Raw genomic sequence first — 15,047 nt, 5'->3', positions numbered from 1 at the left:
TAATAAAGCACAGATCTCTGAGGATTTGTACAAAGAACTTTTCATGAACAGACATATCTTTAGATTAATTATAGAAAAAAGGAGGAAATCATACATAAAAATAAAGGGAAGAAAAAAAAAGAAATAGCTACTTTAGTTGGTAAAAAAAGAAAACCAAATCTTAATTTCTTTTGATTTGTTATAAGATCAACCCAAACGAATTCCTTTTCATTGAGTCATTCCAGCAGGATGGGCAGAGGTTGGTGGAAAGACTGGCCCCGTGTTGCACCATTCTGCAGCTTGCAGTATGCTGAGAGAACAATGTGTTCTAAATGCTCTGAGGGAATTTCTGCCTTGGATTTGTTGCTTTCCTTGCTTTCTGCTTACGTTTAGAGGCATAATTTACTCACTGGAGCTCAGCAGGTAACTCTGGCAATCAAAACACCTTCTAAACGACTCCCCATCCTTCTGCCCCTTCACATTTACCCATAAGAGCCTCCCCGTGTCCTCATATGGGTCGTGTCCATGTCTGCTTTCTGCCTGCTGAGCCCTAGAGTGCTGCAGCCCCACCTGCATAGCACAAGTCGGTTTTTCTCTTTTTTTCAGCTGCAAATGGACCCTCAGGATGACCTCAATGTTCCTATATTTATCTCTTTCTGGTTTACTACATCAAAGATGAACAAAGCCAGATACTAGTTAATGTGTAACGACAGATTTTCATCAGTAATACATTATTACAGCCTGAAAAAGAGTCCAGTGTAAACTGAACTCAACAGAGGTGTCTGGACATTTAAAGAGATCAGGAGGGAATAGGGAGGGAGATGAACTCAGTAGAGTCAGGGGAAAAAAAATCACAAAAAGTGGTAAGCAGTTGGTCTGTGTGCTACCAATCTGGGCTTGCTAATCAGTGTTGACTGAAGTCAGGCTCCTACCCTTCCACTGAGGCTGGGAGACAGAGGCCCTGTCTTCAGGTGTTGGCTGTAATACACGGTACATTATTTTTGCAGCCCTGATCTTTCTCCTGCAGGCACTTTAAGAGAGTGTGACTGAGTGACTTCACTTTCACTTTTCCCTTTCATGCCTTGGAGAAGGAAATGGCAACCCACTCCAGTGTTCTTGCCTGGAGAATCCCAGGGACAGGGGAGCCTGGTGGGCTGCTGTCTATGGGGTCGCACAGAGTCGGACACGACTGAAGCGACTTAGCAGCAGCAGCAGTGTCATTCTAGGGCTGCATCCTTGAGCTGTTATAAACTATGTCAGTGTTTTCCCAGGTCTTTGTAGGCCAAGGTTGAAGCCTGGTTGTGAAGAGGGCTCAGAGGAGCCTGGCTAGAATTTGGTCCAGGAGAAAAGCTTTGTTACCTAGCAACCACTCCCAGCTGATGGTCAAGGAGAAAAGCTGTTACCTAGCAACCACTCACAGCTGAATTCTCCCTTCTCACTCCCCTCCCCTGCTACTTCCGACCCTTCACCCCTGAGCCTCAGAGGACAGGGTCTCCATCTCTGTGAAGGTCAGCAACCTTGTCCACAAGTCAACCCATCTTCTGCTGTAGGGGCAGGCATCTTCCCCTTCTTCTTGATGCTATGTTGGGATTGAAATGAACCTCTATCCTGGTCCCTGGAGAGAAGGAATTCCTTGGAAATCCATCAGATAGAGGATTACTTCAAGAACAGCCTGAAACCTCCTACACTCCTACATGGTAGGAATGGACATTGGTGTAACCACTATGGAAAACAGTAAGGAGGGTCCTTAAAAAACCAGACTTGCTGTATGATCCAGCAATCCCACTCCTGGGCATATATCTGGACAAAACTATAATTTGAAATGATACATGCACCCCTATGTTCATAGCAGCACTATTTACCATAGCCAAGACATGGAAACAACCTAAATGCCCATCAACAGATGAATGGATAAACAAGATATGGTACATACATACAATGGAATACTACTCAACCATAAAAATTAATGAAATAATGCCATCTGCAGCAACACGGGTACCTAGAGATTATCACGCTAAGTGTAATAAGCCAGAAAGACAAATACCATGATATTATTTATACATGGGGTCTAAAGTATGACACAAATGAACTTATTTATGACATAGAAGTAGAAAAATACAGGCAACAGACTTTGTGGTTGCCAAGGGGAAGGGGAAATGAGAGAGGGATGGACTGGGAGTTTGGGATTAGCAGATACAGATTATTATATATAGAATAGATTAAAAAATAAGATCATATTATATATCACAGGGACCTATATTCAATATCCTATAATAAACTATAATGGAAAGAATATGAAAAATAATATATATATATATATAGCAAATTATCTTGCTGTACACCAGAAACTAATACAACATTGCAAATCAACGCTAGTTCAATAAAGTAAATTTAAAAAAAAAAGAAAAGAGCCTGACCTGGGACTGCTCAGTTCAGTTCAGTCGCTCAGTCTTGTCCGACTCTTTGTGACCCCATGAACTGCAGCACACCAGGCCTCCCTGTCCATCACCAACTCCCGGAGTTCACTCAAACGTCCATTGAGTTGGTGATGCCATCCAGCCATCTCATCCTCTGTCGTCCCCTTCTCCTCCTGCCCCCAATCCCTCCCAGCATCGGAGTCTTTTCCAATGAGTCAACTCTTCGCATGAGGTGGCCAAAGTACTGGAGTTTCAGCTTTAGCAGCATTCCTTCTAAAGAACGCCCAGGACTGATCTCCTTTAGAATGGACTGGTTGGATCTCCTTGCAGTCCAAGGGACTCTCAAGAGTCTTCTCCAACACCACAGTTCAAAAGCATCAATTCTTCAGTGCTGAGCTTTCTTCACAGTCCAACTCTCACATCCATACATGACCACTGGAAAAACCATAGCCTTGACTAGACGGACCTTTGTTGGCAAAGTAATGTCTCTGCTTTTGAATATGCTATCTGGGTTGGTCATAACTTTCCTTCCAAGGAGTAAGCGTCTTTTAATTTAATGGCTGCAATCACCATCTGCAGTGATTTTGGAGCCCCAAAAATAAAGTCTGACACTGTTTCCACTGTTTCCGCATGTATTTGGCATGAAGTGATAGGACAGGGTCGGCGGCCGGGAAGGGCTACCCAACATGGCGGCGGTGAGGAGATACTCCTCCTCTAAGATAAGAGAAACCCAAGTAAGATGGTAAGTGTTGCAAGGGGGCATCAGAGGGCAGACACACTGAAACCATAATCACAGAAAACTAGTCAATCTAATCACACTAGGACCACAGCCTTGTCTAACTCAATGAAACTAAGCCATGCCCTGTGGGGCCACCCAAGATGGGCGGGCATGGTGAAGAGGTCTGACATAATGTGGTTCACTGGAGACGGGAATGGCCAACCACTTCAGTGTTCTTGCCTTGAGAACCCCACGAACAGAATGAAAAGGCAAAATGATAGGATACTGAAAGAGGAACTCCCCAGGTCAGTAGGTGCCCAATATGCTACTGGAGATCAGTGGAGAAATAATTCCAGAAAGAATGAAGGGATGGAGCCAAAGCAAAAACAATACCCAGTTGCGGATGTGACTGATGATAGAAGCAAGGTCCGATGCTGTAAAGAGCAATATTGCATAGGAACCTGGAATGTTAGGTCCATGAATCAAGGCAAATTGGAAGTGGTCAAACAGGAGATGGCAAGAGTGAACGTCAACATTCTAGGAATCAGCAAACTAAAATAGACCGGAATGGGTGAATTTAACTCAGATGACCATTATATCTACTACTGTGGGCAGGAATCCCTTAGAAGAAATGGAGTAGCCATCATGGTCAACAGAAGAGTCCGAAATGCAGTACTTGGGACTGCTCAACACAAGAGCAAATCCTTCCAAGACTCCCGTCACCATAGATGGGTTTTGCCTGGTTCTGAAATTCAAATAAAGGGAATCATACAGATATATTCTTTCTTTACCCAACTTTCTTTATCCAAATTAGTGTTTATGAGATTCATTCATATTATTGTGTGTGACAGTGGACCAAAAATCCTGTCCAGGTGGCAAGAGGAACTGGCCCCAGCAACAGGACTGCAAACGATCAGGGTGATCCCCACAGCTGCTCCCTAGCCCCTTCTCAAAGCCCGCTCCTGTTCCTTTTTTAAAAATTCTGATTATAAAAGTAATATACTTCCTGTTTAAAACAAAAAGTTTAGGGACTTTCCTGGTGGTCCAGTGGCTAAGATTCTGCACTCCCAATGTAGGGGGCCCAGGTTTGATCCTTGGTGAGGGAATTAGATCCCACATATGGCAACTAAGACCTGGCACAGTCAAAGAGATAAAAACAAAAGTTATTGAAGTACAAATAGGTTAAAAAGTGAAAAGTACAAGTCCCTTTCCTCCTCCCTAATTCATACAAACCCACTCCTCAATAATTATTGCTATTACTATTAACAATAGCTAACATGTATTGACTATTTAAGATGTGTAAGGTGTTTTTAAGCATTTTACAGTTCTTTTTTAAAAAAAAATTATTTATTTTTGGCTGTCCTGGGTCTTTGTTGCTGTGCGGGCTTTTCTCTAGTTGCTGAGAGCAGGGGCCTCTAGTTGTGGTGCCAAGGCTTCTCATTGCCCTGTCTTCTCTAGTTGCAGAGCACAGACTCTAGGGCGTGTGGGCTCAGTAGTTTCCGCTTCTGGGCTCTAGAGCATAGGCTCAACAGTTGTGGTGCATGGGCTTAGTTGCTATGCAACATGTGGGATCTTCCCAGATCAGGAATGGAGCCCTGTCTCCTGCACTGGCAGGTGATTTCTTTACCACCGAGCCACCAGGGAAGCTCCCCCAACAGCTCTTTTTAAAAATAAAGATTTGTCATATATTCTTCTAACATTTCATATGCATACAGTCAACTAAAAATTGTCACTCGCCATCTGGTTCTACAAGAATGGAGTCACTAGCCTGATCACTGACCTTCAACCACACCCCCTCCCCTCCCCCCAAAAAACACTCTGTGTTCTGGGAAAAGTTGGCAGAACAGATCTTTAGATAGTCGGAGATTTTATGAGCCCAATCTCTTACATTTTCTCATACCTAGCAAAGCACTATGGAGAAGGTGATGGCACCCCACTCCAGTACTCTTGCCTGGAAAATCCCATGGACAAAGGAGCCTGGTAGGCTGCAGTCTATGGGGTCGCGAAGAGTCGGACATGACTGAGCGACTTCACTTTCACTTTTCACTTTCATGCATTGGAGAAGGAAACGGCAACCCACTCCAGTGTTCTCGCCTGGAGAATCCCAGGGACGGCGGAGCCTGGTGGGCTGCCGTCTGTGGGATCACACAGAGTCGGACACGACTGAAGCGACTTAGCAGCAGCAGCAGCAGCAAAGCACTAAAATCATTAACGGAGACACCTCTGCCTCCGAAGTAGCAACAACCTTCTGGCAAAATGTGTGCTTGTTTCCCCTTCACTAAAGTCCCATATATACTGACCTCTCCCCACCTCTTCAGAATAGCTCCTCAGAGGCATCTGAGAGGCGGTGTCCTGGACTATAGTCCTTATTAAGCGGAGCTTCACCATTAACTGTGTTCTGCATTACCAAGGAGGGTCCCTGAGGTGACCGGAGGGCACTCAGACGGTGGAGGCGGAGCCTGGTCAGAGGGCGCTGCAGAGTCGGCCCTGGGAGGGGGACATAGATATCATGTCCACCCTCCACTTCCACCTGGCTCAGTAGACACTCTCTAGGTAATGTGCTTTGTAACCAAACAAACAAAAAGATAAGGGTTTTTGGCGTGGGCAGAGTTCCCATCCATCAGTTCAGTTCAGTTCAGTCGCTCAGTAGTGTCCGACTCTTTGCGACCCCATGAATCGCAGCACACCAGGCCTCCCTGTCCATCACCATCTCCCGGAGTTCAAACTCACGTCCATCGAGTCGGTGATGCCATCCAGCCATCTCATCCTCTGTCGTCCCCTTCCTCTCCTCCCCGCAATCCCTCCCAGCATCAGAGTCTTTTCCAATGAGTCATGAGGTGGCCAAAGTACTGGAGTTTCAGCTTTAGCCTCATTCCTTCCAAAGAACACCAAGGGCTGATGTCCTTCAGAATGGACTGGTTGGATCTCCTTGCAGTCCATCAGGTTTTCGCAAACTCTCGCTTTGAGCAGCATCCTCTCGCCAAAAAAAAAAAAAAAAAGGAATAACTGGCTGCAGCCGCCGCCCCTCCAGCCTACGGAAGAGCGAAAAGATGCGACACCTAAGGGGGTCAGAGCTGTGCCAGACCATCGACAGGTCGGAGGATAGCCACCGTCTGCTCCCGCCAACCTGGGAAGCTTGGGAAACACAAAACCCTCGCGGGCAGCGAACACACGCGAGGAGTGGGCGTGGCAGCCCCTGGGCACCCCACGGCGTGGGCGGGGCCGTGGGCGTGGCTGTGGAGAGGCTGCGCGCGCGAGACTTAGGGAGCGCGGCGCGCAGGCGGCTGAGACCGCAGCGGCCGCGGCGGAGTCGGTTGCTGCGCCCGGTACTGTGGTAGCAGCTTGAGGCGCAGGCGCCGTGGGCTCAGCCCGCCCCGGGTCTTGCATCGCTGTGGGTTCGTCATGGCGACCCAGCAGAGGCCTTTTCACCTGGTGGTGTTCGGCGCCTCTGGCTTTACCGGCCAGTTCGTGACCGAGGAGGTGGCGCGGGAGCAGGTGTCCCCGGAGCGGACTTCCCATCTGCCCTGGGCCGTGGCGGGCCGTTCCCGGGAGAAGCTGCTGCGAGTGCTGGAGAGGGCTGCCATGAAGCTGGGTAAAGGGGGCAGGCTGGGACGCCCCGGGACCTCGGGCTCGGCCCCGCCGCCGCGGCTCTCACCCCCACGAGCCCCCTTTTCCCGGCTGAGGGGTTCCCGTCGCCTTAAATGAGCGCTTCTCTCCCTTGGGTGCCCCTCGAGGTTCCCAAACCTGCTAGAGGTCAGGAAGAAGAGAGCGATGCTTCACATGGTGTCAGAGCTTTTCCCCATTTACTAAAACAAAAAGAGAGAAATCCCCCCTTCATTTTCTCCCTTACGGAATCCCCGCTGGCGAAACAGGAACTTTAATTTTTCCATTCTGCTCCCTCCCCCTCTAGAGCCAGGGGTACCTTGTACCCTGTTTCCAGGGTTGCAGGGCTGGAAGTTCTAGATACTTGATCGGATAGAACGGTAGAGCACTGGCTTCTTCAGCATTGTTTGTACTCTCTTTGCCGGGTTTTGGAAATGGGAGAGAAAGCTTAGGACTTTTAATGATAACATTGTTGTGGCTTTAATTTTTAATTTCATTTTTGCTTGTAAGAATTCTCCAGCAGTCCCTCTATTAAACCTTCCCCAATTTTTTTGGTGTGGTTTTGTTTTGGGCGTTTACTTACTCCTTCTGCATTCATTGAAACATTTTTTTATTGAGTGGTCTTTTAAATGTCAGGTCCTATTCTAAATGCTGGGATTCAGATGAGGAGGAGAGAGTCACATACACACAAACACCCTAATATCATGGCCCTCGGATTGCAGGGAGACCTTTAGGTGAGGAGTCAGTTGTTTTTAACTAATTTTCCACCCTACTGCCCCTTCATACAGACAAATAGCACCTGTTAGAGTTCTGGATATTCTTCATTCTTCTGTTTAAGCTTCATCTCACTTCCTTCTAATTCTACACAGAGTCCTGTTATGGTGGGAATTTGGAACCTATTTTGTTTGTGATTTGTACAGGAGATAGCATGTAGGCTGACTCTTCTACAACTCTCCTGCTACCACTACCAAGTACAGAATCTTTCCCAAAGAGCTTTCTGGTCTTTCTTTACTTTTCCAGAAGAAATACTTTCATTATTAAAATTTCCTTTTAAAAATTCCTCCTTTTTTTTTTTTGTTCAAGAAGATGGTACGGATACAGCCTAGTTGGCTACCATTTATAATGCACACATCAAGTTACTGCAGGGAATACACCTTGACCCATGAAACCTTCCTACTCTATTGATTCAGTTTATTCCAATTATTTCCTTATTATAAACCTGAATGTTCTTCCCTAGACTGTGTTTTACACGTCAATCCTCTTTTATTTCATTATGTTAATGTTAACTCCCCTCCACCTTATAATTTTATCATATGTAGTTTATTTAATAGGCTTCCCTGGTGGCTCAGACGGTAAAGCATCTGTCTGCAGTGCAGGAGACCCGGGTTCGATCCCTGGGTTGGGAAGATCCCCTGGAGAAGGAAATGGCAAACCACTCCAGTATTCTTGCCTGGAAAATCCCATGGACGGCGGAGCCTGATAGGCTACTGTCCATAGGGTCGCAAAGAGTCAGACATGACTGAGCTAAGGGAAGATTAGAAACTACATTTATAATTCTTCCTGCAGAGGAAGTCAGGAAAATCATCTTCTGAAAACTTGTAAAATTGGCATTTTACATAGAGTTGTCATTTACACATTCCTTATGTTAGATTTTCTTTTAAACGTTAATAAGTTGTTTTATTAGGGAGCTTCCCCAGTGGCTCAGTGGTAAAGAATCCCTGCAGTGCAGCAGACAGGGTTCGATCCCTGAATCTGGAATATCCCCTGGAGAAGGAACTGGCAACCCACTCCAGTATTCTTGCCTGGGAAATCCCATGGACAGAGGAGCCTGGTAGCCTATAGTCCCTGGGGTTGCAAAGAGTCAGACACAACTTAGGAACTAAACAACAGCAACGTGTTTTATTAACCCTTCGTATGAACTCCATTTTCCTCATAGTCTTTTCCCTTTTTAAAATTACCTGGTTAAAAACAGTTTTATCTTTTGTTTGAGAGGAAGAATTAGCTCTTAGTACATTTTCCATCACTGGTTATTATGAAAGGAGGATCTGGGAGATCTAATACTGTATTGGGATTTGCCTAAAACGATTTATTCTTTATTTCAGGAAGACCGACACTGTCATCTGAAGTTGGAATAATAATTTGTGATATCACTAATCCAGCCTCACTTGATGAAATGGCTAAACAGGCAACAGTTGTCCTCAACTGTGTAGGCCCAGTAAGTAATCTGCCCTTCTTTGTATCAGAACAAAAAATCTATTCATTTCTAGCAGAATCTGGTATTTTGTATTCCAGAGAAACATAAGGGCAAGGAACAGAAGAATTGATTCAGGACATTAACCCCTTACGAGGAGTTTTTACTTCTCACGAGAAGCAAATGAATATGACCAAAGTCTCCTGAAAGAGAGAGTGACACTAGACTCTAGGAATGTTGCTGTTTTATTTAGTGGCTACAACTATAATTGTTGTGTGCTATATACCCCTTAACTAAAAAAGTGAGCATGTAGCCACAATCTGCTTTTTATTTATTTTTAAAATTGCATTGTGTACTGCTGTACCAGTGTATATGTTAATGCATGTACAAAGAAAGATATTTTAAAAGGACTCATTCATTTATTCAATAAATATTTATTGAAATATATATATAGAAAATACACAGAAAATCTCTCATGGAGCTGATGGTCCAGTGAGGAGACAGAAAAATAATGTTATAATAGTGGGTAAGTGACAGGTGCTTTAAAGAAAAATACAACAGGGAAGAGAGAGAAAAAGATTGGCACACCAGTCTCTATTGGGTGGATGGTCAGGGAAAGTCTCTATAGGAACTTTGCAGAGAGACCTGAATGCAGTGAGGGAATAAACCGTGTGTGTATTGGAGGGTAGGGGATTGCAGGGAAGAGCAAATACAAAGGTCGTGAGATGAGCATGTTCTTGGAGAGATGGAGGAGTGTGAGAGAGGCCAGTGTAGTTGGGCATGAACAGGGCAGAGAGGTGGGGAGTTAGATTGGAGAGATACCCAGGAGCTAGGTGGTTAGGTCTGAAAGGTCAAGGTTGGGGTTTGGATTTTTCTTCTAAATATGACAGAGTTATTGAACGGTTGAAAGCAGGTTGACATAATTTGATTTACGGTTTTGAAATTCTTTGGCTTCTGAGAGGAAAAATAGATGGTAGGGAACCAAGAATAGAATGATGCAAGCAAGCCAAGGACAGAGTAGGAGTGTTAGAGGGGGAGGGAAGTGCTTGGGTCCAGGTATTTTGACAAGAGAACCTCTAGCTGCTGCTGTTGGCCTGGATGAGAAAGAGATACTTGTCTGTGTAACACGGTGAATGTTGATGACATTTACTGATCTGAGGAAGCAGTCCTAATTGTCAAAGCATTTAGGAAATTGTTCATAATTTTGTTAAATGAAACCAGAAATTTTTTGTCATAAAATAAAATATATTTCTATTGTTTATTTCAATTTATTTTGTTCTTAATTAGCTTAGAATGTGGCTCTGTGGTTTGTTGCTTGAATCACTGTCTTATATACATCCTCAACCAACTTGTCCCTCCTTCCCCATACTCTGGAAAGACCTGAGCCCTGATTGTTCCAGCTCCCTGCTTACTCTTTACCTGAACATGTGTAACCCAGCGTGGCTGGAGAAAAATCCATCATGATGCTGACTGGTCCCGCTTAAAATGTGTGATTACAAACCTCATGTACAGTCTCAGTATTTCCAGCAGTTCTATTTCCCTAGGCTATTTTCTCTTCTGTTCTCTGAAGCAACAGTTTTATAACTTCATTTTTCTCATACTTTTGACATCCTATTCCATTTTTCCTTTTTTCTCACTCTTACCTGGTAACTTTCTTCCTTTCTTTGTCTCTTTCTTTCTTTCTCCTTCCCTTTCTCCCTCCTTCTCTCCCTGCCTGTCAGGAGAATTTATACTACCTACTTGCTGCATTATACCATGACTTTGCCTTACCTCCTTTTATGAGGAAAAACTGCCCCTGCTTCTGTTGGGCACCATATTCAAAGACTTTATAGTTATAGGTTTATAGTTACATATGTTCTTGTTATCATCAAATTTTCCATCGTGATGGATTATTCCTCTCAACAGACAAATGTGGGATTATATCTCTCATTTATAGAAAAACTTTCCTTAGTTCTATATACCCTTCTAACTACTCACATTTTTCTGTGCCTGTTTTTTAGCAAAACTTCTTGAAAGACTTCTCTTTACTCATTGTCTCCTCTTCCTCACCTTCTCGTCTCTCTAGTCTCGTCAGGCTTTTATCCTTAGGCCTTCAATGAGACTACTCTGCCGACATCCCTGTCCTGTCAGATCCAGTTGTCAGTTCCCGTTGCTCTTCTTAGTCAAGCCTCTCAGCATTTGTTCCAGTTGATCACTTTTTCCTTTCTTCATTTAGTTTCTAAATTCTTGCCCTTTCCTAGCCCCCCTCCCCCACCCCACAGCTTTTTATCCTCCTGTGAGGCCAGAGGCCTCAGAGCTTAAGCCTTAGAAACTCTCTTCTGTTTACATTTGCTGGACCAGTGTTAAATGTGATTATGATTGTGGTAAAATGTATATAACATAAAATTTAGCATTTTAACCATTTTTAAGTACACACTTTAGTAACATTAAGTACATTCACAGTCTTATAGAACTATCAGCACTTTATTTCCAGAACATTTTCATTACCCCAAACAGAAATTGTAACTGGGCCAATATTTTTTAAACCTTGTGAAATCAATTCAGTGGATTAAGACTAGGCAATAAAAAGAAAATAATCAGATAGACTGAAGTAGAAAATAGGATGAATTACACATAATAAAGGTAAGTATTGGTTCATGAAGCTTTCATGTCAGGTAACATTTGTGTATGGAGTCACTGTGAAATGAATTTCTTAGGGCCGTAGTCAGAAAGATTAGAAATCCATGGCTTTCAATATCGTCTGTATGCTGATGATGCCTACTTTAAGTTATTTCCACTGAAAACCTACCCCTTAAACTCCAGACTGCTGGATCTAATTACCTTCTGGATGTTTGTCCAGTTGGATGGTTTACAGTCTTCTCTAGCTTTTTGCCTCCAAAACATTCTGCTCCTTAACCTCTGCTCTGAAGGTTGTTTTTACTTTGTAATATGGATTATTCTCCCAGAGTAGATGCCAGTTTGCTAGTTTTGGTGTCATAATTTGTTTCTTTGAAGGTATTTTTTAAGACCCATTTCTCTACTTTGTGAGGGTCTTTTTCGTGAGAACTAAATGATATGTGTAGAACTAATCAGGCATTTATAAACAAGCAGTATGTCAAAATATACAGAAAATGACTGAATGAATACTTTTAAGCATTATTCTTTATGGTATTCTGTGCTCGGAAGTGGAGAGGGGAAAACTGCTTTTGAGAGAAAGATGATGAATCTGATTTTGGATGTATTGAAACTGAGGTGTATGCTAGATATTTTTAAGTTAAGACAGGAAATATGTAATGGAATTATAATGGAATTATTTTCTGTAAATAAGTGACAAAATCAAGATGTAGAGGAAATAGAGGAAGGAAAATGAAGCCTAAGAGAAATTAGTTTCGCCAAATGTTCTGTGCTTTTGTGGATCCTGAATTTTATGACAGAAGCTGCAGATGAGGCAACCTCATCAGTGAGCAGCTCTGAAGATAGGAGTTGGAAGTCATCAGCGTACATATTTTAATTGAAATCCAGAAAGTTGGTGAGATTTTCTGGGGAGAATGTCTAGGAAGGCAATTCTCTACCTCTAATGTACATTGGAGTCACCAGTGAGGCTTATATATAATGATGGTTCCTGGAGTCTACCCCAGAAAACTTCTTACTGGAGGGCATTGAGGTGGGACTGAATAACCAGCAGGCTTAATGAGGGCCCAGGTGACTCTGACACAAGTAGACTACTGGTAACTTGAGATATTTGGGGGTAAAATAATCAGGAGGCCAAGGAAGTCACTAAATGAATTTCAAATGGATGTGTGTAAATATTACCTAAGATGATCCATTGAGTACAAGAAGAAAAGACCTTTGACTTTTATGTATGTTTAAAAATGTATATTAGTATAGTAATCCATGTCCGTGATGTGTAAATAAATTCATACAATTTAGTAGATGATGGATTTTAAAATGTGAGCTTAGTTCTTGGTGCCTTGAAAGCCCTTGTTTGTTCCGCTACGCTGTGTTGCCTCAGAGGTGAAGTGCTTCAGTAATTTTAGTGTTGGTTAGTGGCAGAGGATGAACTAGAACTTAAACACACTTTCCCAGTCCTGTCATTCCAGTGTCTTTTGCTGTTTTTAAGAAGGGGGAGAGAAGGCTGTGGAGATGAGGCTGTGGAGTTAGGTAGAGAGGAGCCTGTAACCTACTTGAAAAGGTCAGTCCTTGCAGTGCCCTGACTTGTCTTTTAAGTGTCCCTTTGCCAGTTTCTTAAAGTCTAGAAGAAGCAGACCATCTCCATTCTCCATCTTTTGCTGTGAGGAATGAGAGAAGCAGGGGAGCTTGTTCTTCTCCTACCCTACCCTCAAAAGGAAAAATTCATCATGCTTCTTTTGAAATGGGACTGACTCTGATGTATTAACTATTGTATACAGTTTTAAAATGTGCAATTCCTTGAGTTTGAGCAACAAATAGTTTGGGAGATAAAATCACTCAGATTATCTACTATGTCCAAGATTAAACTTATCCCTTCCAAACCTCTTTATCCTATTTTTCTTTATTTTGTCTAATACAGCCACTGGTTTTTGGCCTCCATGTCCTGCTAATCAGGAAGTCAAATCATTTCTTTTAAGTGTATCTCACCCTTAGTAAATCCTTCCCCTTTCTTAGTTTTGTCCTTCATTTCTTCCTTGCCATAAGTTTTGTTTTCTAATGTCACAGGCAGAGTGATAGGTCTGCACTACACATTTTTCATCACTGTCCTATTTCAAATCCTCCAGGAGGGCTCAGCAATGCAGAAAAGATAAAGTTCAGTCTTGATAGCATGTCACTTACGGTCATTCCTGATCTGGCCCAAGTATTTCTCTCCAGACTCATCTCTTACACTTCCCTCTCAAATATTCTGAGCTTCAGGTATCTTGAGCATCACTTCACACATCTTCTTTACACTTTTACATATAATTTTTCTTTTGTTTGGATTTTCTTTTTCCTGGCAAATCCTTACTGTTCTTCAGAATTCAACTCTAATGAGTCACTGATTCTATGAAACTTCCAAGTTTATCTTCAGTTAGAGATAATTCCATCAGTCCTTTATTTACATAGTGAATGTCAGTATATTGCAGTTATATTATTTTCTCATTTTCTATTTAGACTATTCATATTTGATTTCTTGATAACCAAGACTGTACCTCCAAAACTCAATGGTATTCCTTCATTTACGCTTGCCAAGTAAGACTAAACTGTTGGTATTCTTTATTCTCCCAGTACCGATTTTATGGAGAACCTGTAATAAAAGCATGTATTGAAAATGGAACTAGCTGTATTGACATCTCTGGAGAACCTCAGGTATGTAAAATGAAAAGAGAACATGAAAAATGGTGCAATTTTGCGGACATATTTTAGAAGGTAATGAATGATTCCTCCCTAGCATTTAAAGATGGTATTTCATTAAAAGCTTGAAGGAGAGCATGGTGATAAGGTATTCGCTTTTGTTCCCAACAACCTGATTGCTTTCAAAGCCTTTGTGTGTAGTATGTGTTGATTTATATAACTACTGCATGCTGTAAAGAGAATTAATTAAAATAAAACTTGCTCAGAGTCATACAACCATTAAGTTGAAAAGCTAGGACTTGAATTGAGGTTTGCCTGACTGCAGGGAGTGGAGTAGTATAAGAACAAAGCTACACTAGTTCCTTTATAACTATAATCTCCTATGTTCCTATAATCTCAGTCCTTCATCAGTGTGCCAGTATAGTATATACATACTTAGACCTTATCAGTTGGTGATACTGGAAAGTGCTGAGAAAGTGTAAATTACCAAGACTGATGCAAGAAGAAGTCAGAAGCATGAATGTTAGAAAAACTTGACTCTTACTTAAAATATTCTAGAACAAAGAAAATGGTGAAAAGCTTCCAAGTTATCTTGTAAAGTACTATAAATGTGGTATCAAAACCTAATAGTACCTGTGGCGGATTCATTTTGATATATGGCAGAACCAATACAATATTGTAAAGTTTAAAAATAAAATAAATTTTTAAAAAAATTAAAAAAAAAAACCTAATAGTGATCCAGAAAGTGTGTACACCGAAAATGCAAATTTAAGTAACTCAGTTTAAAAAAAGGGCAGGGGAGGAAAAGAGGCAAATCTCCTGTGCAAAAGAATTCCGTGTAATTCACGTAGCTTCT

The 15,047-nt window shown here is 42.4% G+C and overlaps 1 protein-coding gene across 1 annotated transcript in view; it reads left to right on the top strand.

Moving 5' to 3' along the window:
* Positions 1–6,370: 6,370 nt before the first annotated feature.
* Positions 6,371–15,047, top strand: part of SCCPDH (saccharopine dehydrogenase (putative)) — a 30,011-nt gene continuing 21,334 nt past the window's right edge. The window contains exons 1-3 of the mRNA XM_027564662.1: positions 6,371–6,706; positions 8,820–8,932; positions 14,126–14,206. Coding sequence (XP_027420463.1) covers positions 6,517–6,706; positions 8,820–8,932; positions 14,126–14,206 — 384 coding nt within the window. The 5' untranslated portion in view covers positions 6,371–6,516. The remainder of the gene's footprint in view (positions 6,707–8,819; positions 8,933–14,125; positions 14,207–15,047) is intronic.

The sequence above is a fragment of the Bos indicus x Bos taurus genome, chromosome 16 (genome assembly GCF_003369695.1).
Source record: "Bos indicus x Bos taurus breed Angus x Brahman F1 hybrid chromosome 16, Bos_hybrid_MaternalHap_v2.0, whole genome shotgun sequence".
NCBI lineage: Eukaryota > Metazoa > Chordata > Mammalia > Artiodactyla > Bovidae > Bos > Bos indicus x Bos taurus.
The sequence above is the reverse complement of the archived record's forward strand: the minus strand, read 5'-3'. Positions and strand labels throughout refer to the sequence as shown.